The 23,289-nt window shown below is 33.9% G+C and overlaps 1 protein-coding gene across 1 annotated transcript in view; it reads right to left on the bottom strand.

Moving 5' to 3' along the window:
* Nucleotides 1-7,814: 7,814 nt before the first annotated feature.
* Nucleotides 7,815-23,289, bottom strand: part of CLHC1 (clathrin heavy chain linker domain containing 1) — a 36,145-nt gene continuing 20,670 nt past the window's right edge. Inside the window, exons 10-13 of the mRNA XM_057497199.1 lie at nt 19,739-19,913; nt 15,183-15,385; nt 9,499-9,678; nt 7,815-8,136 (exon numbers count right to left, since the gene is read on the bottom strand). Coding sequence (XP_057353182.1) covers nt 7,940-8,136; nt 9,499-9,678; nt 15,183-15,385; nt 19,739-19,913 — 755 coding nt within the window. The 3' untranslated portion in view covers nt 7,815-7,939. The remainder of the gene's footprint in view (nt 8,137-9,498; nt 9,679-15,182; nt 15,386-19,738; nt 19,914-23,289) is intronic.

Here is a 23,289-nt window from a genome sequence, read left to right as displayed (position 1 = left end):
TTACTCATTGTTACATTCAAATGTTCAGTTTTCCACAAAAAAAATCACAAAGAAATAGGAAAATATGGCTCATTTAAAAAGAAAAAAATACAAATCAACAGAAACCTGAAAGAGAACTGATAGCAGACCTACTAGACAAAGACTTGAGAACAACTGTCTTAAAGAAGCACAAAGAACTAAAGGAGCAGGTGGAGAAAATCAAGAAAATGTCTGAACAAAATAGAAATATCAACAAAGAGAAAGAAAACCTAAAAGGAAACAAAAAAGAAATCCCGGAGCTGAAAATTACAGTAACTGAAATTAGAAATTCACTAGGGGGATTCAAAGACAGTTTTTAGCAGCAGAAGAATCAGCAAAATTGAAGATAGGACAGTGCAAAATATTTAGTTTAAGGATCAGAAAGGAAAAAAAAAATTGAAGAAAAGTGAGCAGAGCCTTAAGGGCACTGGGTGATGCCGCCAAGCAGACCAGCAGATGCCTACGGGAGTCCCAGAAGAGAGGACACAGAGCAGAGAGAGTGTTTGAAGAAATAAGGGCTGAAAACTTCCCAAATTTGATGAAAGACATGAAAATAAACATCTAAGCAGCTCAACAAACTCCAGTAAGATGAACTCAAAGAGACCCACACTGAGATATATTAAAATCAAACTTTCAAAAGAAGAAAACAAAGAGAATCTTGAAACCAGGAAGAGAAAGGCAACTAATCATATACACAAGATCTTCAATAAGAATCTCAGCATATTTCTTACCAGGAACTTTAAGATATTTCAGAACATTATTTAAGAAGGTTAAGATGGTATATTTTATGTGTATTTTACCACAATAAAAAAAATCAGAAAAAGAAAAGAAAGAATGGTCCTCAAATTACCCAAGCTGGCCAACAGAATCCTATATTTTAAAATACAACCAGCCTCACTTCATCATAGAAACAACTCATTTCACTGAAGCAAAGGTAAAGGTCTTGCTGGCATCTGTACTGCCATCTACTGAGTCAAATTTATACTATATTCTAGTAAAAATCGTAATCAAAGAAAGGTGTTTGTACTGTATTTGCTTCCATTTTAACTCTAATCACTGGAGTCTTTCTGCCAGTGTTTTTCCCACCCTCATTATTGATCCGTGTATCAGTACAAACCTGTTTCTGGATGTCATGTTCAGGATCTGATCAATATAAATGCTCTATCAAGAGAAGCTGGGCAAAAATAGCAAGACTTTGCATGCAGGCTGTTTGCTCTTTGGACTGGTCAAGGTCTGCAATTCAAAGCCCATGAATGATAACCCATAAATGCCTAGATTTTTAATCAACTTGGAAGAGATCCTTGATAATTCAGCTCCACGAGTGAAGGCTGCTTCCAAAAGGTACATTCTTACATTGTTTCTGTGCTTTCAAACCATGTGAAAATGTATGTGAGCATTCCTGTGTGAGGAAAGAGTTCCAAAAGGAAATGGTTGGAGGTTTGTTGTATCTTTTTTATCTGTGTACAACCAAAGAGTTTGAGGGTGACATTCATTTCATGTTAAGCACCAAGCTAACTAAAGCTGGCCCTATTTGTAACAGTACTGTATGATCTGACCCAAGAAAACAAGGTAACAGAATATAACTCATGTATCTGATCCTAGGATGAAAAAGGTGGAACCTCCTCTGTGGCCTTAACCTGCCAATACTCTTGGGAGATTAAAGGCAGAGTTTGCACTCCATGGAGAACTGAAAGCAATTGATGGTGATTATTCCTGCAAGTTGCTTGATAATACAACATGATAATGGCAGCCCCCTCTCAAACACAGTGAAATTTCACTAAAGAGCTAAGTACATAACCATTTTTTCATTGAGGAAATCTTTAAAATATAACTCAGTAGCCTCTTTTTAAAAACTGTAATACTGCTTTTTTACCATCTTATGGCAATATAGTTGGGGAAGGATCTTGATGGATTAATTCTTTAGTAAGAGAGAAAAGGTGTCAAAATTACTTAAGGAGCATGTGCCTTTCCCTCTTTCTACAAACAAATTACATCTTTGCTATTTTCCAAACTCCTCTGCATTATAAATCAAAATGGCTTCTATTCTGGACTGGGATAATATAATAATAGATCTACCTTTTTAGGTTAAAGAATACTGCCTTCTATTACTAGGGCATCAGTAAATTGGGCATTCTTATAGGAGTTTTTCTGAGTGAGAAAACATAGTAGCTTTTTACTTTCCTTTATTTACTCCAAAAGCTTAATTTAACGTTAATGGAAACAATAAGTTAATCTGGCCTCCTGACTCAGGAAAAAGGTTTCAAACTGAGGCTGACAGATCCAGTTTGGTCTGTAGATGTTTTTTGTTTGGCCTGCAGAGCATTCTGAAAATCAAGACTACTCACATCAACTCTACATTTCCAGCTTCTGATATGGTAATTCTAAGTCCATAATCCTTAAAGACAAAAATTTTCTGGAACTTACCACAATTATCCCTTTCAAAAAGTCCCCAGATCCCCTTATGCCTGACTATGAAATCTTTTATTCATTTACAGTAATACCAGACCTCCATAGCCACTTGAGGGTGACCTCTTGTTTGGAGTTTAAGAAAAGAACATAAAGGAGAAACTGACACAGATTCCCAAGATATGGAGGGTAGCTATAGATAATTGATAATAAAAAGAAACAAAAGGAAATAGCTACATAAATAATAGTGTCTTTACTATGTATTCAATTTTTTTTTTTATTCAAGAACACAACAAATTATAACCACCAGCAAACTGACTTTGTATGTTCAGTAGGGCTACACTGATTTAACTTTGTTAAAATGTTATTTTTTTTTTCTGAGAGGGAATGGAAGAATTTATGAGCTTTGAGATGGAAAAAGTTCAAAAAAATAACCAATGAGGCCTGATTCTTCATTTAACTTGTGCTTTAGCAAGCTAACAGAATTGAAGGCAACTAGAAGGTAACATTTTCATTGGTTAAAAAGTGATTGATACAATGGTTATTTCTTCATTAAAGCAGGACTTAGGAAACTAAGTCCAAAATATTAAGAAAATTGTTCCTTAAAATTTTCAGAAAATCTCTAAGCTTTTCCAAATGAATGAAATTAATGGAAATTTGTTTTGATAAATGCTTGACTATAATAATTAAACAGAAATGTAACTAGTACAATTAAATATTTCAGACTGGAAGAAACATTTCCCCTCTCCCATTGGTATGATGGGAAGAACACCTCATCTGAATCAGAGAAACATAGCTCATCACAGCCCTTCCTATGTAGTCTCTGGCATGTTACTTTGCCTGCTGAATTCCTCTTTCTTCACCTACAAAGATGGGTATAATAATATCTATTTCACAAAATTGTTGGGAGGATTTTAATATGAATATATATTAAAACAGGCAGTATAGTGTCTGGCACACAAAGAGCACTTTAGAAATATTTTTCTCCTCACGCATAGGAAGCAAAGAGGTACCCCATATGAAAATGAAAAAAACCCACAGGGGATAAATAGGGGCAGCACAGAGGATTTTTAGGGGAGTGAAACTACTCTGATATCATAGTGATGGATATATGCCATTATAAATTTGTCCAAACCCATAAAATGTACACCAAGAATGGACCTTAGTGTAAATCACGGACTTTGGCTGATAATGATGTCACTCTAGGTTCATCAACTGTAACAAATGTACCATTCCAGTGGGGGATGCTAATAATGGGGAAGTTGTTTATATGTAGCAGCAACAGATATACAGAAATCTCCATACCTTCTGCTCAATATTATGAACCTGAAAATGCTCAAGAAAATAAAATCTATATTTTTAAAAAATCCACAGGTTTAGAAAAATATGACCATTTTGACTATTTCTAACCCAATGCAGAGCTTCTATTAGAGCTATTTCATTGTAGCTGTCAGAGGAGACCATTATAACTTAAACATTAATGCAGTACCAACACTCACCATTTAGCTACTAGTATGAGCTGATACACACCGTCAATAAACAACCTAAAAAAACAAAGCAGGAGTTTAACAGAAATGCACATATATGTTCGTGTGTAAGACAGGTACAAGAATGATCATGGAAGAATCTCACAAAATAACAAAGAGCAAAAGAGCAAAACACAAAAACACACCATGGTTTTATTTATATAAAGTTCAAAATCAGGCAAGATTCATCTATGGTATAGAAAAGTCAGGATAGCGGCTGTCTTTGAGAGGGGAACAATAGTAGCTGGAAAGTGGCTGCTAGGATTCCCTGGGTTTTCTATTTCTTCATCCAGGAGTTGGTTACAAAAACGTGTTCACTTTGTGGAAAGTTATTAAGCTCTACAGTTATAATTTGCGCATTTTCCAGAAAGTATTATTGTGTATATGTATATTTATATGCAAATAAAATTTACCAAAAAAAAAAAAAGCAAGAGTAAAGTTAACTCACATGATTAGCATTAAATATGAAAGATACCATGTCTAGACTGGTATTTATTCAAATATTTATTGAAATTTGCTTTGTACCCAGTACTGTTTGGTTTTAGTGATAGAATGGTAAGTTATGGGTTGAATCATGTCTTCCCACAATTCATATGTTGTGATCCTAACCCCCCAGTACCTCAAAATGTGACCTTATTTGGAGATAGGGCCTTTAAAGAGATAATCAAGTTAAAATGAAGTCAGTAGGATGGACTTTAATCCAATACAACTGGAGTACTTATGAGATTAAGAAATTTCGACACAGACATGCATAGAGGGAAGATGACACGAGAGACACAGAAAAGGTGGCTACCTCTAAGCCAAGGAGAGAGGCAGAAGCCTGGAACAGACTCTTCCCTTACGGTTCTGTGAAGGAGCTAACCCTGCCATCACCTTGAGCTCAGACATCTAATCTCCAGAACTGAGACAGTAAATTTCTGTTGGTTAAGCCACTCAGTTTGTGGTACTTTGTTCCAGTAGCCCTAGCAAACTAATACAGTAACACTCTCCCATTTCCCACACCTCCAAAGGTATTGTCCCTGTCTTCAATAAAAAGTTTTGTCTATGACTACAATAATGAACACATCAATAAAGGACAGCATATAAAAGGGAAAGTTGGAATCATTAAGGAAGTCATAAAAGCTTCCCTAAGGAGGCTAAGATCTAAAGTAGAAGAAATTATTAACTGGGTAAAAAGAAAGGGACAGCCTTCCAGATAGAAGAAATAGCATTTTGTAAAGCCCTTTACAAGAGGAACAGAAGGAAGGCATTTGGATTGAAGGAAGTGAGGAGTACATTAGGAGAGGAGGCTGGAGAGGCAGCTGATCCTAATTATGCAAGGTTTTTAGGCTATCTTAAGGAATTTGGACTTCATCACAAAAGGCAGTAAGATGAGAAAACCAAACAGTTATGCATTGTAACAGGACAGACTGTGAAGTACTCAGCACTACCTATAAGTATCTTTGTCAAAATAGTTGAACCTAAATCTAGTCAAATCTTCAGAGCTAACATCCATTTATAGGGAATATGGGAAATAAAGCAACAAGTTATATAACAGCATAAGGAAACAATCAAACTAATCTAGAATGCAGAACATTCCCAGTGACAACCAAGCCAGTCCAATGAGTTAGTAGCAAAAGAGGAAAAAAAAGAGAGGTGAGGAAGCATACTCTAGATGCAAACACAACACCGAGTAAAACATGTGAACCTTGTTCAGATATGAATTAGAGTAACTCAACTGTAAAAAGGCATATTTAAACACCTAGTGAAATTTGAATATGGACTGGACATAAGATGATACTAAGGAAATATTGTCAGTTACTTTTAAAAAAATGCTGTGTCTTGATAGTAACTACACTAGTTGGGGGTGAGGATTTAATTGTGTGTGTGTAACTGTTGAACCAACTACACTTCAATTTTAAAAAGTACTGTCTTCCCATTGATGTTTAATCTTGATAGCAGAGACCATACACGGAACACAGGTTCCTCTGCCATGAGGCTCATGTTACACCCCTTTCAGTGCAGCTTACAGGGAGATTCTTACCACTTCCAAATCCTATGTGGCTTACAATTCAACTCTTTTTCTTCCCCCACTTGAATTTATATTCTTGTGTTCTTCCTTTCAACTCCATCTCCAGGCATTTTTATTTATATTCACTTGAGGAGTTTCATTGTCCTTTGGAAAACTGCCAAAGGTAATGCTTTCAGGAAAGGAATAATAGTAAGTGGAGGAAAACATTTTCAAACCAAAGCAAAATTAGCAGTACCAACAGTTGCTGTTTTGAGCTTTTTTTAGATCTATGCACCCACTTCTACCTCCTGGCTCTCATGGACACATTTTTTTTTCCTGAATTCGATCAATGGACACATAATAGCTTTCTATCAATCACATAAATCTCAAAGAAGAAAGGTTTTAAGCCATTGGTAGAGGAAGAAGGTATTGGCTGCTGAAATACCTTGTTTCTTTCTCTTCTGGTTTTCCATCTTTTATCTTTTCCTTTCAAAACTCACAGCTAATGTGAAGTCCAGAAATCAAAATATTATTAGTTCTTATAAGCTTCTTGTAATGTATTGCTTTTTAAATTGTGCATGTATTACTTTTAAAAATAGTGCATTTTAGAAAATTGAATTATAATTACCCAGTACTATGCTTAGCAATATATGGAAAATTAAGCACTCAGCCAGTACTCTTGTGGATTTACAAGGTAAGTCAAGCAAGCCTAATTAGTGAGACAGATAGCTTAATACAGGCAGTAAGGATATCAGTATATCACATAATCCAAAGAAGGATAATTATACAAATACAAATGGATAGATATGTGAGATTTAATAAGTATTAAACAAGTAGAGAAATATGTGTTTCTGGGACCTATTACATAGAAATAACAGTTATCTTCTACTAAGTTCCTCCACTATGTTATATATACACTTATATCACACATATATTATCATTAATTCCCCCAACAAATCTCTAGAGGAGCTATTACTGCTCATATTTTACAAAGAATAAGAGGTAGGACTAGAATTCGAATACAAGGTTCTCTGAATCTGAGTTCATATTCTCTCTACTAGTAAATAAAAAATATTCATTCAATTTAAATTTAGGAGGGGAAAACTCATGCTCTTTATTCTTATTCTATCTAATAGCAGCTCATTTTTACCATGTTTCATGATAAAGGCTGACATTCAGCTGGTATGCTCTAGTGTGGCATAAGGGCTAAAAGCTGTTCTGTTTAGTTGGTTATCTCTTCTGTTTGATTGGTGTCCATGCTACACTGATCATTAAATATTTTGAATATCATCCTATTCCATGACATAGAACTCCGAGATTTCAATCAAATACTTATTCAGACACTTGAAATCATCTAAAACCACTTCTTATTCCATATTTTCTGAACCTACAGGTATCCCAGATCTACTTCTATGCAAAATTGGGCTGATTCTCTCTCTAGGTAAGAACATGCTAAGATTCCCAACTTTTATGGCATAAGAGAGAAAGGATGTCTCAACTGTCATAAGAGATAGACACTAACATTTGCCATTTGTATATACCAAAACATGGGGCACATGTTTAAATCAGTAGTACAAAATTACTGTACCCTAGGTTTTCACCAGTGAATCCAATCTTGAAATGACATCCTGCCTTTCTTGTTAGAAGTCGGGCTTGATATTTGAGAAACCAGTCTTCTCACACCTTCCTCAGATCTTGCTGTCAAATTAGATCACCAGAAAGGAATATATCTAGACATTAGCTTATGCCTTTAGATAGATATGCCTAAACTGAGTTGTATACTTGGATTTTATCAAGATTCAATATGAGAAATGATCATGTGGTAAAAAAGGAAGCAATAGTATGTTTCAAGGACAAATCTAATGTCATCATAACAAAAGAAATATGATTTATTTATGAGAGCTTCACACTCAATTTATTTATGTTATGCCAAAATCAGTTTGTCCAAGCAACATCACAAAATGTTGTACAAGCCCCCTCAAATGGATAAAACATAGAACTACCAAAAAACATGTTGCATTAAATTGACTGTATCATCCTCTTCAGAAATTTCTATAACTCCAGCCTGAGATCGAAGAACGGACATGATATCATTAGATAATTTGTCAAAGCCATTCTGTAAACATATATTTGCCATCTCTTGCCAGCTTTCTAGGGAGCAAAATGGATCATTTATCATAAGATGTTCAATTGCATCTGAGGAAAAAAAATACAATATTACAGTGTGGCACTTAAGTACTCTTATTTGCTAATCCACACTTAGCAATTTTTCAAAAATTAAAAAGGTATCATTTCAACTTGGTTACTATTAAACCTAATTCTCATTCCTGATTCCTGCAAGTTTAATGTGGAGTCTTAGTCTAGCTCCAGTAAGTACTCAAGTGTTGGTTCCTTCTCCTCTTCCATTTTCATTAACCTTTTCGTGCCTCAATTCAACTCCTACCCCTCAATTCAACCCCTGCCATTTCTCACATTCCCCACTCCTCCACTCATCTCCTTCTTGGTAAGGTTAGCAGACATTGAAGGCTACATGGCAGAAAGCTCAGAAAGTAAAGAATGTGGGCTCAGCCTTACTCACAGAATCTGTAAGGTACTGCTAGAAACTATCAAATAACTGAGAGCTTGTAGGTCTAGTTTTTATAATCTTTCACTTTTATAAATGCCCTAGTAATGATGACTCAAAGATTAATAAAAAACTCTTTGGCAAACCCTCCATCCTATCTCTATACTTAGATCTCTTGACAATGGGACTTCAATAGCAAATTTTTTTTAAGGAAATAAAAGAAGGATTTTGTCTATTAAAGATAACTAATAATTTACTTCTGAAAATCAATTATAGTGACCCCTTTTGGGATGTATCTATTTATGGAACTCAGTTCTTATCTATTACCTCCATTACCTATGATACTTAATGAAAAGGATCTCTTAGGATATTGTCATCACTATTATTTCTACCATGATTCTTATTTTCTATCAAATAAAATATCTAATGATAATTTCAAATTACCTTCTCAAATATGTTTTCATGTAATTTACTGTTCATGTTTTGACCCCATATAACTTAAATAAACTTGTCTGCTCTAATTTCTAGAATAAATTAGAGAAAGGAAACAGAAAGTGAGATCTAATTCATTATTCTTGATCTTAGTGCAGAGTTGAGTTCAGAGTAAATATCACATTAAGTGACATTTACTTGTATATTTGGTTTAGGAATGAAAAAATAAAAAGTTTTTATCTAAGTAACATTTAAAGTATATATAAAAATTACTAAATATGCACTTTTGTTAATATATATACAGTTTTTAGAGTAGTGTTTGCTATTGTAATTATTGTGATGTTCCCCTCAAGTTTCATAGATTCTTTCTTCATTCTAATTCCCTCAAGAAATATCCATTATTGCCAACAGACTATTATTGACATGGTAATCTTTACATATATAAACTCCTAATGTTAATACCTGACAAGAAGGAACTCTTAACAAGACTTTAGTTAACTCAAATATAATAATCTTAAACTTTTCCCTAAGTAACCTGCTCAAATTTAATTTATTCTACTTACCTTTCCCACCTTTATTTATTTCCTGAAGTAGCTTAATGCCAACTTTTTCCATATCTGCAGAGAACAGGTGAAGTACAACAAGACCAAAAGATAAAGATGGTGGTTTCCCATTCCATTCTTTAGTGAGACATTGAATTAATTCAGTGTGGGGACATAACTTTATTAGTTCCATCAGGTCATCTGAAAGCAAATATGAAAAACTATGTTTCAACATTCTAATTTGACATATCAACTCGAGATGGGGACCAGCTACTCTCTATACCCATCAAACAACAATTCTTTTTTCCAATCCTTCCAAAGCCCTCAATAAAATCAACAGTAGTATCCCCAATTAAAAAAAAAATTATGCTCAGCCTAACAAAAAGAAAAACAAAAGAAAACTACCAAAACAGAGTCCTAGAAAAAAAATTATCAAAAAACTGTCATGAAATAAATGTGGTATAATAAAACGGATTAGACTGGCAATGAAGAAACCTGAAATTCAATCATAGCTCCATCAGTCATTTAATTTTTGGATCTCTATTTTTGTATCTTAAAAGTACTAGAATTGGTATCTCTAATTTCTAAGGTTCCATCTAATACTATGTTATATTTATCTATATCTTGTTGCTCATATTTGGGCCAACTTCTAGTGAGTATAATGTCTTTCTGTGCCTTGCACAAAAAAAGGGGCTTAGTACATTTTTTACCTAAAAATATCAAGTATTTGGAAACTCAAACATAAAGACCTTAAGAAGCCTTCCTTAAAGTAGATTTGACCACTTTTGACTAAAAATAAAAAATCAATTTCGTATGGTTTAATGTACTAATTAACAACTAAGGTAACCTGGCACAGGCCATGCTGCTTATGCTGTTTGACAAGGTCCAGGCACAAGGAGGAATCCTCAAAACAGGAAACTTCATAGCTGGCCCCTGCTAATTCCCGCACTTATTTTTGCAGTTATGATGTTGGTGATTGGGCTCATATATGGGAAATCTTATGTACTTAAGATTCATTCATCTTTAGTAAATAACATAACCCAAAATATTGATCAAAGTAGCAATTCCGGAAATGAAAGCAGTGTTATGGGACCAACTGTTCCAGGCATACTGCCTCAAAGAAGTGAGGCAGAAGAACCCAGGCCTCTCTTAAAACTAGATGCAGTTTGTCCTCCCCTTTGTAACAATTCAAACATGATTAACCAGGATTTCTGTAGAATACTGGCAGAGAAGGAGTTATGGGAACCTAGGCCATGGAAAAACCCATTTTTCCAAGAAATTTATATGAAACAGCAAAGCAATAAAGATAAATAGCCCCACTGCCCAGGGTCCCCCTTATGTTGCTTATAATATTAGAAGACACCTCTGGTATCCCCCTCATAGAAAGAATTTATGAGCAAAATAGGAAAATTTATATTTATAAATATTCCATAATAAATTTATGACAAAATATTATTATATTAATGGTAAGGTAGTAAGAGCAGATTTAGTGTCATTATATGAAAGATAAAAGAAGACTGCAAGGCCCTGGTGCCTGTAGACACAAGAGGAAAGGTAAAAACATCTGAAATTGTGGAATGAATATTATGAAAGAATAAGGTGTTTTTATTGTATTTGTAGGAAAGTTGAGGAATAGGTGATAGGAGTACCATCCCTAGATTCTAGAGGTAAGCCTCAACCCACACATGTAGGATAGGATTTAATTAATAATATAGTTATACTCAATAACCAAAAGGCATATAGCTTGCATTTTATATAACCTGCTTAAACCTTATATAGCCTTAGACACTATCTTAAACTTTATATAATTTTACATGCTTAAACTAAAAATCATAGTCCACACGCTTAGCTCACATACTGTCTTATGCCATTTCCTGTTTAGCACCTAGCACGTAACCTGCATCTCTGGCCAAAAAGGTTAAGGGAAAGTTAAACATTAAATGTTACAAGAAAGCTGTTCAAAAAAGTGGTAACATCTGTAATGAGCCGGAATTATACAAAAACTGAAAGGAAAAAACATTGTACCATCCACGATCAAAGAAAATGTGTAACATTATGTAAATCTTAAAAAGATATAAAAATAAAAACCCTGCCGCTTGATGTCAGGAGATGTTACAACCTTAACTGGGTGTTTCGTCTCCTCACTCATCTCCTCACTCGCCGACGCTGTCCTTTCCTTTGTGACCCACACCTCGGCTGGAGCTGGACTCCGGCAGTAACCTAAAGCCTACAATCATTATTTATATTCTTTATGCTAACTTCATAAGTTTTTTTAATTAAAAATATTTTTCTTGGACCACAACACATAATTTTCAGGATAATTTTTGAGGTCCTATCAAGGACTACCATTACATAATTTACAATCTGAAAGGCAATACAAAGTATTATAGTGTTTATTAAACATATGGCATTTGTACTGGGAAGTTACAAATATTAAATCATTGTATTTACTATTCCATATAAGGGAGATAATATTATTCATTCTCATATTACAAGTGAAGAATCAGGCTTAGAGAAGCTAATTTTCCCAGAATTATACACATGGTATGAAGTAGTACAGTTCTTCTAATCCCAGAGTCCATAACCTTCCAATCTATAGTTCTGTTCCTCCAAAATAATAAATATATGTGTATATATGTATATACACACATGCACATACACATACACACATACAGAAAGATGGTAAAAGAGTGAAGAAGGAATAGCAGAATATAATTTTATATCAATGAAATCAAACAATTTTTTAAAAATTTCTATAGAAAAGAAGTAAATGGTCTATGACTTGGGTCATTCAAATTGACCTCCTCTAAAATGAAACTATTTATACAGCTCTCCCCAGGCAATTCATAGCAGCCAATTCCAATAATTCATAACTCATTCATCTCTCTCTATTTCATTCAGTCATATTCAAATCCTCTTCTCCATGAATTAACCAAAATTTCCTCAATTATGTACAAGATAAGACTAATTAGAAAGGACACAAATTCAAATCCTATGACCTTCTGTTCTGCTTATGACACTTCAGAATCCATTTCCTTATTTCTTGGTTTAACATGTTATTAATCATTATTTATCTCATGTATGTCCTGTTTTAATAAGATTATAAGAGCCTATATACCGTATGGTATGTGTTTAACACACAAATATCTAAAACAATGGTTCTCAAAATATGGTTTATGGTTTATAATGTCAGAATTATTTTCATAAAAATGCTAACTTGTTACTTGCTTTTATCTTCTCATTCTCTCACAAATACTCAGTGGTATTTTCCAGAGGCTACATGACATGTGATATCACAACAGATTGAATATAGGAGCAGATATAGAAAGCAGCTATCTTCTATTAAAGCAGACATTACAGAGATTTACAAAAATGTAAAACAATGTCACTCTTTTCATGACATTAGTTTTAGAAAAGTTATTTTTCATTAACAATGTTTTATTTATGATAACAGCAAATTGGTATATTGTTATTTTAAATGAAAATAAATACTTTAAATTTTTCAATTTTAATTTCTAAATATCAATAGATATAACCCATATAAATAAAAGCTCTTTGGGATTTTCACTGCTTTTTAAAAGTGTAAAGGAGACTTTGGACCAGAAAGTCTGAGAGCCTCAGATTTAGCCTAACCCAGTTTCCAGAGAGGTATATTCACTTGCTTAATGATGACTGGGAAAGTGAGCAAACAAATCGTTTCAGGCTTTAAAAACTCTACAATTAGGGGGAAATAAATGAAAAGAATCTGTATTTGTAAAACAGATGATCTATTAGTTATATTTATGCTTTTGGAACAAAAAACTTTTTTAGGACTTTCTGGTTTTGTTTTTGTTTGTTTTAACATTTGTAGATGTAAAGCTGAAATTCTAAATCTGTGAGGAAACATTTTCTTTCTTAAACCAGAAAGTATTAACAAACTGAATCTGTCCCCAAGGCCAAAGATGATACCTTGGAAAGCTGTGGCTGTTTCTCATTAAAAAGTAAAGTAAGCAAAACAATTTTTCAAATATTTTTCAAAAACTAAAACCTTGATTTTTCTCAGATTACTTTTATTTTATTCTTTAATGTGCTAAATAAATTCTGAGGATAAATATCAAGGTTCTAATTATATAGAAGTGTTAATACTTATATTATTACAATATATATTTAGTTGCTTTAGAGCATAATGCACTAACAAAAGAAAGAATAAAATGATAATGAGTCAATCATGTTTCTATGAACCTATGCAAAGCAAATTTTGCAAGCAAAGAAGAATTTGCAAGCACATCGCATTCAATAAAAATTCCAAGAGTGATTAAAACCTATATCCCATGTCTAAACTCTTAACAAAAATAATGCTTACCTATGGAAAAATAACACAGAAACTGAGTCTGTATACTTATAGATACTAACAAAAAATATATAATTCACTCAACATATATTGAGTAGTACCTACTATGCCAGATTCTGCTCTGTTGCTGTGTCCATATAGGCAAATTACTTACCTCTCAGTGCCTTAGCCTCTCTTTTCATCTATAAAATAGGGATAATAACAAAACCTACTTCATAGAGTTCATAAGGATTACAAGGATTCAGTGTGAATATACAAGTAAAAAGCTGAACTATTAAATACTGTTAACACGAGTAGGATCAGGCATGCTGTTATATAACAAATGAAGAAATTAGTAACTTTAAAAAAAAGAACCTAAATAAAAATCAATTTATTATTTGAAAATAATCAGATTCAACAGACATAAAAGATCCTATTTTTTTCCTGGAAAAACATGAACTAACAATGCTGAGTTTTGTTCATTTTGTGACTTCTTAGAACTAGTGTACATAGCTTACAAATCAGGATTCACATAGGCCTGGGATTTAGGGATGTGTTGAACAGCCAGTACATTAAGGTTATTGCTGAACTTGATTCATAAGAGATCAGCTCATTCAAGTAGGGTCACCCTAAGGTCCACAATTGTCTCAGATCACTGCCTATTACAACACAGGTATTTCAAAATTTTGAAATGAACATTATTTCACTAATTCTTCATTTCTAATGCCCGTATCATAGTTCAGAGCATCATATATGATAAATAAGTTGGTATTTTTAAAAAACCCTTTAAAATTTTATTGTTGTTAACAACCATTTGATCAATAAATATGAGATGCCCTCACAAAAAAAAAATATATATATATATATATATTTACACACTTCCAATTGTAAAATAAATAAGTAACCGGGATGTAATGTATAGCATAAGGAATATAGTCAAAATATTGTAACAACTTGGTATGGTGATAGCTGGTACCTAGAATTATCATGTATATAAATGTTGAATCACTGTGTTGTACACCTGAAACTAATGTAACACTGTGTGTGAACTACCCTTCAATAAAAAATAACTATCTAAAAAAAAAAAAAAAACCCTTTAAGTAGCATGGTCCAACATATTTGCAAAATTTATCTTTAAAACTGTAATTTCAGGACTATCCAGTTCACTAAATGTTTATATTGAAGAAATACATAATGTATTGAAATGCTTAGCATGAAAGTCAATCAGATGCAGCTTAGCTGCTTTCACTGAAGATTAGAAGAGAAGTCAACTTATCATATATGTAAAATGGACTTTATAATGTAAATCCAAAATATTATATATTATAATGGGCAATCTTACAATTAAAACCCAGAATTTGAATGTACACAAATTAAGTAGGCTTTTTTTACTTACTGGAAGTGAAGTCCTTGAATTGCTGTATGTAGTCTAAGGCCCCCTGAATCTGGCCCTGTTTACACAGGCAAAGAAGAACTTTCTTATACAGGCCACATTCACTGTAGATAATCTGTGCTAAAGCCAGGCACTTGGGCTTGTAATAAGTATTATGCTCACCATAATCACAAAGCACATCCCCAGCCTCCTTAGAAAATGTCAGCCTAGAGGAAGCAGATTAACAAGGCACGTGTTAGGGAGTTCTTGATGAAGATGGGAATGAAACATTTGAAAATATAGCACAGTAAACAGAACTTTCTATGGTCTATAAGCATTCCAAGTTAATAGGCAATTGATGTCGAGGAAACTAAACATATCCAAAATTTAAGAGCAAAAACAATCAGTAACTTGCCCTTCGGGGGAAGACATTTTTGGCAAAACTGAGCTCAAGTTTTTAAAAAAAATCTACAAATAAGGTTAAAACTCTCCTGAAAAGACTGGTGGGATTTAAAATTATAAGGTCTACAAAAATTATCTTACAGCTGAGTGTTTCAATGTTCTCAGAGGTTATCTAGTTTCTAAAGCCTATAGAATATAAGAACTTTTTAAATGTTGGCTAAAGATAGTGACCACAAACTTTAGCTCAAAATTAGTAACAGATCTTGCAAGCATTTGTACCAAAAGGAAAACAAAATGTGACACCAGCATTATTTTTAAAACTGTTATAGATTTATAAGAAACAACAGGAAGCAGGGAGGACATGAATGTGTCTATTAGGAGAAACTGAAGAAGCAGTTTCTTCTGAGATGGCTCAACTGAACAGATTTCACTTGTCATCATATTTTAATGCACCAGCGTCATACACAGTTGAAGTGAACCATCTGTTCTATCACAGTAACTCCACCTTTAGCATAAGCCAAAGCGCATTTGAGATGATTAGAGAAATCTCTTCTAATTAGTGGTTGTATGGACACTGTGCTTTAGTTATATTTTAAAGTAATAGCTATGAAATAACAGAAATCACAGCAATCATGGAATACTGGTGTCTTTACACAAGTAATAAAATGGTAATAACATTAAAATGAAATCCTCAAACCCCTACAAAATGTCTCTTTAGTGAACATTCAGTAAATAAAGCTATCTGTTTTTCTGAGGTGGGCAAAAGAGAGGTGGGTCTAAAATCAAAAGGCAGCTTCTGAGTACAAATCAATTATTTAGTAAGCAATTCCCTGACATCCACATTTTAATATCAAAATACAGGTTTTGGTAGCTACAGCCACAATGCTTCCTGAGACTGAACAAGTAATTATTTTAGTCTTCTAGTGACTGCATCACTAGAGGAACATGATAATACTAGTACTCTGGCATTTATTTCTCTTATTAATACCATTATTTTATTTTTAAGCAGTCACCATCATGATGCTATTCTGCCTGAGAAAAGTCCAGAGTTGAGGAGTGAGGTTGCTGTCACGGCTTGTCACTTTCCAAAAGGATGATCAGAAAAGAAGAGTATGATTAAAAAGAAAAATTATCCAGAGGGAGGAGGAGGGTCAAGCCACACAAGAATGGAATTGCCCCTGAAGGAAAAAAAGACGAAAGAAAACAGGGATTCCAGCTCTGGAGGAAAGGGAGGTAGTCCAGCACCCTGGACTAGGCTCCTTTTCCCTGCCAGTCACCTCGTGATACCCTCTTTCTGCTTCCCTAAAGCCCCCTTCTTGGCTCTCCCCTCTCCTACTTTTAACTCTGAAGACTTTTTCAGAGACTTTTGAAAATGGATCTGAGACCAGACTGGCTCTGGAGAATATAAATAACTAATAAAAAATATGCTTGAATCCACTGGTAAATTAAGATTATAAATGAGACTGTAGATATTTAAAAGTCAAAACAGAAGTAATACATAATCACTAATATTAGTAGTATTTCAGAGGATGTTTTTCCTTTTCTAAGAGATATGTTGCAGTTTAGAGAGTTAATACCAGTGAAGAATAATTTCTTAAATTTTGGTTTCATGGGTCAAGTAATTAGACTTTTCCCCGGCAAGATTAATGACTAAGAGAGTCAAGGTCAGTCTATAATCCTGCTTTAAGGCTGCTTTAAGGCTGGTTCAGTGCTGAGCTTAAGGGCAGGAATTGGAGAACTTTTTCAGGTAGCCATGTGGTAGAGGCCAGGGCATCAGAGTTAAAATCAGGAGATAGAAACTAAGAATAAAGAATGTGAATTGCCTTGAACATTCTGTTATATCATCTCAGAATCCTTAAAAGTGGTGGTGCTTTCCCATTTTATGCAGTCAAGGAACTGCATAAGAATTTAAATTCTTAAAACTAAGAGGTAGAATAGGCCAAGAACCATCAGTATATGTAAGGAAATTAATATTGTCTAAAGTGTCTTTGCACTATATAACAGGTGTTGATGATGAACATGCACTTTCTGATGATGTCCTCTCGCCTGAGCTATCTCCAATGCTCTCTGACAAGCACTTTTTGTGGAGGGTACAGAAATGTGACCACTTAAAGCATCCATGAACCAACTTTGTTTTACTTTTCTCATCTGCTGGATTCAGGTAGTCCCACCCCTGTATGAGCCCATAGTTGTGAGCTGTGGAAGTAGTATCAGTTAATCAGTGGGAGTTGACATAAGGTCTGGGGACTATTCATGAAGCTTGTGTGTCTGGGCCTGCTTGAGCATGATCTTGGTTTCACCTGATTTTGGATGGACTCTTCTGAGCCCACCTGACCATATGACTTAATGAGTCAGTCAGATTACAGTTCATGATGAGCAGCTCTAGTTGCATGATCATTGATGTTCCATGGATAAATACTCCAGCTTTAGCAGGGCTCAGTAGCAGTTTTCAAATGGTATATAGTTATCTGTTACAGGTAGGTGGCAGATGATCTACTGGGATACTCAAGGTAATCCCATGCTAACTGAAAACTGTTAGTGGATAAATCAATAACCATAGTCTGATAAAGGCATGGTAACCACAGTCATCAAGACCAAAATAAGTGTTACGAATGAGAAGAATCTAAAATAAGTGATAGAGGTGAAAGATGATGAATATTAATTAATATGGGAGAATCTCAAAATAATTATAAGTGAAAGAAGCAAGAACAGGAAGAAAAAGAATATATAAAGTATAACTTCATTTTTCATGAAATTTTAGAAAAAGCAAACAAATTTATAGTGACAGAAAGCAGTAGTTACTTGGAGATGGGGTGGGGAGTGAAATGAAGTGGAGGAAGGAAGGAGAAGGCATTACAAAGGGACATGGGCATCATAGATGTGCCTATTACCTTGACTGTGGTGATGATTTCATGAGCATATACATAAGTCAAAATTTGTCAAATAGTACACTATAAATAGATGCTCTTTCTTATATCTCATTTACATCTCCATAATACTATTTTTAAGAAACATATCAAATTGTACACTTTAAATATGTTTATGTCATTGTATGTACATTATATCTCAGTAAAGCTGTAAACAAAATACAGCCCTAGGACAATTGTAGAGACAAGAGCTATAGTTCATCCAACTAACCCTCCTCTTACTAGTTTCTCCCATAACCTGGAGAAATTGTGCCTGGATGAAGTAAAGTTAATGTGAAAAACAAATCTGCATTGTGCAAATGGTTGACTAAGGTAGATGCTGTTTCCTTATCCTGCCCAAATCCTCCTTACTGGGGCAGTGTACCCTTCCCTAGCTGTTCTGCATATTGACTGCCAGTGGCTCACAGGTCCCTCCCTTGTATAGAGAATTGCCCTGGGCTGGTGGGAACTATGGGATAACTATGCCCAGGAAGTAATGTGTTCCTACCCTGTTCAGGCAGCCCACAGCGCTTGACTAACAGAGGTACAGAAAGCTGACCCCTTGCCCCTAAGAGGAACAACTCTATAGTATGGTTTATGCTCCAGAGCCATCCTGCCATAATAAGGCCAAGGTCAGAACTTGCTTGAGGTCACATACACATTCTCTAGGTCACATCCCTATTCTGCTTCACTTACTTCTTTAAAGAATTTTCTTGAGAAGCCCTTCATCTATTAATCACGTACCCCCAAAATCCTGGCTCAGGCTTTGGTTCTAGGGAACCCAACCTAAGGGAGCCCAAATCTGCCCATCAGTGCTGAGACCCAATTCCAAAAAGTCACTCCCTGCCTGTCCTTGCTGGTTTGTACATTCTTCTAAATACTACCTTGGTCCATGTTCCTCCTGCTTATAAGTTTTCTCCTGGGTTTGTCCACTACATATACCCACAGCCTGTCTGGATCCAGGTTTCTGCCTTATCCCTCTGAGAAGCATGATACTTACCAATCATTTCTATCCTTACTGATCAACTTCCATCTACCATTCAGTGAACACGAGTCATCTTGTGAACTGCTATGAGTCAACTCCTTATTTGGGCTCACTGTGACTAGGCCCCATTACTCTATGAATGCTTAGTTAATACTTTCTGATTAATTAATTGCAAGAGGGATCTGAAACAAAGGCTCAAATAATGTATTGATAAGAAAACTATTAAGATTTTGAGAACAACTTTATTAACCAAATACCAAAATTAAATTAAGTTTAGCTTTGCTTACCTTTCCTGGGTGACCCAATGGATAACTAAATCTAAACGTTTTTCAGATAATCCACATTTGATTCCTTCCAGGGTTAATTCTGCATCAATAGGCTGTCTAAAAGCATGACTTGTGCCAAATACAGCCTCAAAAAATAAGAGTAATGGAAAAGGCTTTCCTTTAATTTTTCCAACAGCTGCATAGAGAAGAAAAGCTTTTGAGTCAAATAGTTTAAATAATAGTTTGTTTTTTATTACTTTATATTATTATTTTCATCTCTGTATTTTCTAAAAATGTTAAGCTAAAATTACATATTTGTAATTTTTAACTAATGCTTATGAATTAAACTTTGTATTTTGGATAATGACTAAATATCTCATATTATGTGAAAACTAAAGCAGAAATTGGAGTGATGTTTCTACAAGCCAAGGAATGCAAAAATTGCTGACAGCCACCTAAGAGGTAGGAGAGAAGCAAGGAACATCATCTCCCTCAGAGCCTCCATCATAAGGAACTTTAAAAAGCTGAAAAAGTATACTACCAGAAAACCCATAGTATAAGAAATGTTAAAAGTAGTTAGTTCTTCAAGCAGAAGGAAAATGATACCAGATAGAAATATGGATCTACACAAAGAAATAAAGACCAGAAATGGAATATGTTATGAATATAAGCATTTAGAAGTCTATAGTTTTATGTAATACATTAAGTGGTATAATATCACCTGAGGGTGGAATGTGGTAAGTTAAAGATGTAAGCTACAAACCCTAAAGCAAAGAACAAAATAAGACAATGAAGAGTTACAGCTCATAAATCAACAAAGGAGAAAAACAGATTCATAAAAAAAAACTAATCCAAAAGAAGGTAGATAAAGAGAAAGAAAGATAACAGAGATGAAAAAATAGAAAACAAATAAAACTCAACCATGTCAACAATCACATTAGATGTAAATGATCTAAACACCCCAATTAAAAGGTAAATGTTGTCAGATTGCATAAAAGAAAAAAAAAGTAGGATCCAAGTATTTGCTGCCTAGAAGACACTACCTTTAAATACAAAGACACAAATACCAGGCCAATACTAATTAAAAGAAAGATGGAGTTATTCCTCCAGTTTCAAAACTTACTACAAAGCTATGGTAATCAAGATAGTATGATACTGTCATAGGATGGTTAACAGTCCAGAAGTAAACCCTAAACATTCATGGTCGATTGATTTTTGAGAAAGGGATGAAAACAATTCAACTGGTAAAGAAAAGTCTTTTAAAAAAATAGTACTGGGAAAACTGGGCATCTATATGCAAAAGAATAAATCTGGACACCTACTTCACACCATACACAAAATAACTCAAGTAGATCATAGACCTATGTGTATAAAACTCTTCAAAGAAAACACAAGGTCTTAAGTTAGACAAAGATTTGTTAGATACTATACCAAAAGAACAGCCATAAAAGAGAATACTGGAAAACTGGAGATCATAAAAACTAAAAATTTCTGAGCTTCAAAAAACTATCAAGAAAGTGAAAGGCAACCCACAGAATGGAAGAAAATATTTGTACATCATCTATCTGATAAGGGATTTTTATCTGGAATATAAAAAGAACTCTTGCAACTCAATTATAAAAACACAAATAGAGTCATACATCAGAGATATTGAGTCAGATGAATTTCTTGGTTTCCCCATGGATATAAAAGTTATATTTATACTACACTGTAGTTTACTGAGTGTGTAACAGCATTATGTCTAAAAAAACAATGTATGTACCTTAATTTAAAAATACTTTGCTAAAATATGCTAACCATCACCTGAGCTTTCAGGGAGTTGTAATCACTGATCACGAATCACCATAACAAATAATGCTGAAAAAGTTTGAAATACTGTGAGAATTGCCAAAATGTGAAACATAGACATGAAGTGGGCAAATGGAAAAATGGCCCCATAGGCTTGCTCAGCACAGTCTTCTGTGAATTTGTAAAAAAGTGTATCTGCAAATTATAGTAAAGTGAAGCACAATAAAATGAGGTATGCCTGAAATACAATTTTGAAGTGAGTACAGTTATTCTTACAAAGAAGATATACTAATGGCCAAGAGGCACATAAAAATCTGATGAACATTGTTAGACATTGGGGACATGCAAATCAAAACCACATTAGATACCATTTCACAGGGATTAGAAAGGCTATAATCAAAATGACAGACAGGTAATGGAGAAATGGGCACCTTTAAAAATTGCTGGTGGGAATGAAAAACAGTCCAAATGGTTCAGCAGTTACTCAAAATATTAACACAGAGTTACCATATAAACCAGCAATTCCACTCTTAAGCATCTACCAAAGAGAAATAAAAACATATGTCTACACAAAAACTTGTATACAAATGTTCATAGCTGCATTATTCCTAATAGCCAAAAAGTGGAAACAATGAAATGATCATTAACTGAGTATTGGAATACAATATTATTCCATAAAAATAGTAATAATATTTTTATTCCATACAATGGAGTATTATTTGACCATAAAAAGGAATTAACTCGTACATACTACAGCATGAACAAAACTCAAAAACAGTATTCTAAATGAAAAAAACCAGCCACAAAAGACCACTTATTGTATGATCCTATCTGTATGAAAGGTCCAGAAGAAGCAAATCTATATAGACTGTAAGTAGATCAGTGGTTATGTAGGGTTTAGATGGGGAGCAGGGAGTAGAGAATGAGGAGTTAAAGAGTGCAAGGTTTATTTTTGGAATGGTGAAAATGTTCTAAAATTAAGTTATAGTAATGTTTACACAACAGTAATTATAGTAAAATGACTAAATTTGTGGAGTTTTCCGCAGGAATGTATTACATTAGATTAATAGGCTAAACGACAAAACCACATATCAATAAATGCAGAAAAGTACTTGACAAATCTAATATCCATTTCTTATCAAAATTCTCTCCAACCATAAATAGAAGGGAATTTCATCAACCTCATGATGGATATATATGAAAAAAATCTATACCTATTATCATATTTAATATTGAAAAACTAAATGCTTTATCTCTAAGATCAAGAACAAGGCAAGGATATCTGCTCTCCCTACCTCTATTCAACACTGTAATGGAAGATCTAGCCAGTATAGTAAGACAAGAAAAGGAAATAATAGGCATCCATACTGGAAAGAAAGAAGTAGAATTCTATTAGCAGATGACATGATTATCTATGTAGAAAATTCTAAGAAACCACAATGATAGTACTAGAACTAATAAATGAGTTTAAAGAGGTTGCAGGATACAAAAGACCAATAAACAAAAGTCAATTGTATTTCTATATTCTACCAATATCAATTTCAGGAATTGAAATAACAATTACAGTAGCACAAAAAATACAAAATATTTAGGGATAAGTCTGACAAAAGATGTACAAGACTTAAACACTGATCAAAAATCACTTAATTCTCTGTGCTCTGTGTTCCTTATAAAACTATAAATGCTCTGTGGTAGATACCTCTTCTGTCACTACATTGTTCAGACTTTGGCTACTTTTAAATATGCCAATTAAACCTCAGATTTATAAAATGAACAGTTTAACA

Source organism: Manis pentadactyla, chromosome 2 (assembly GCF_030020395.1).
Source record: "Manis pentadactyla isolate mManPen7 chromosome 2, mManPen7.hap1, whole genome shotgun sequence".
In the NCBI taxonomy this organism is placed as follows: Eukaryota; Metazoa; Chordata; class Mammalia; order Pholidota; family Manidae; genus Manis; species Manis pentadactyla.
This window is presented reverse-complemented; position numbering and strand designations above follow the sequence as displayed.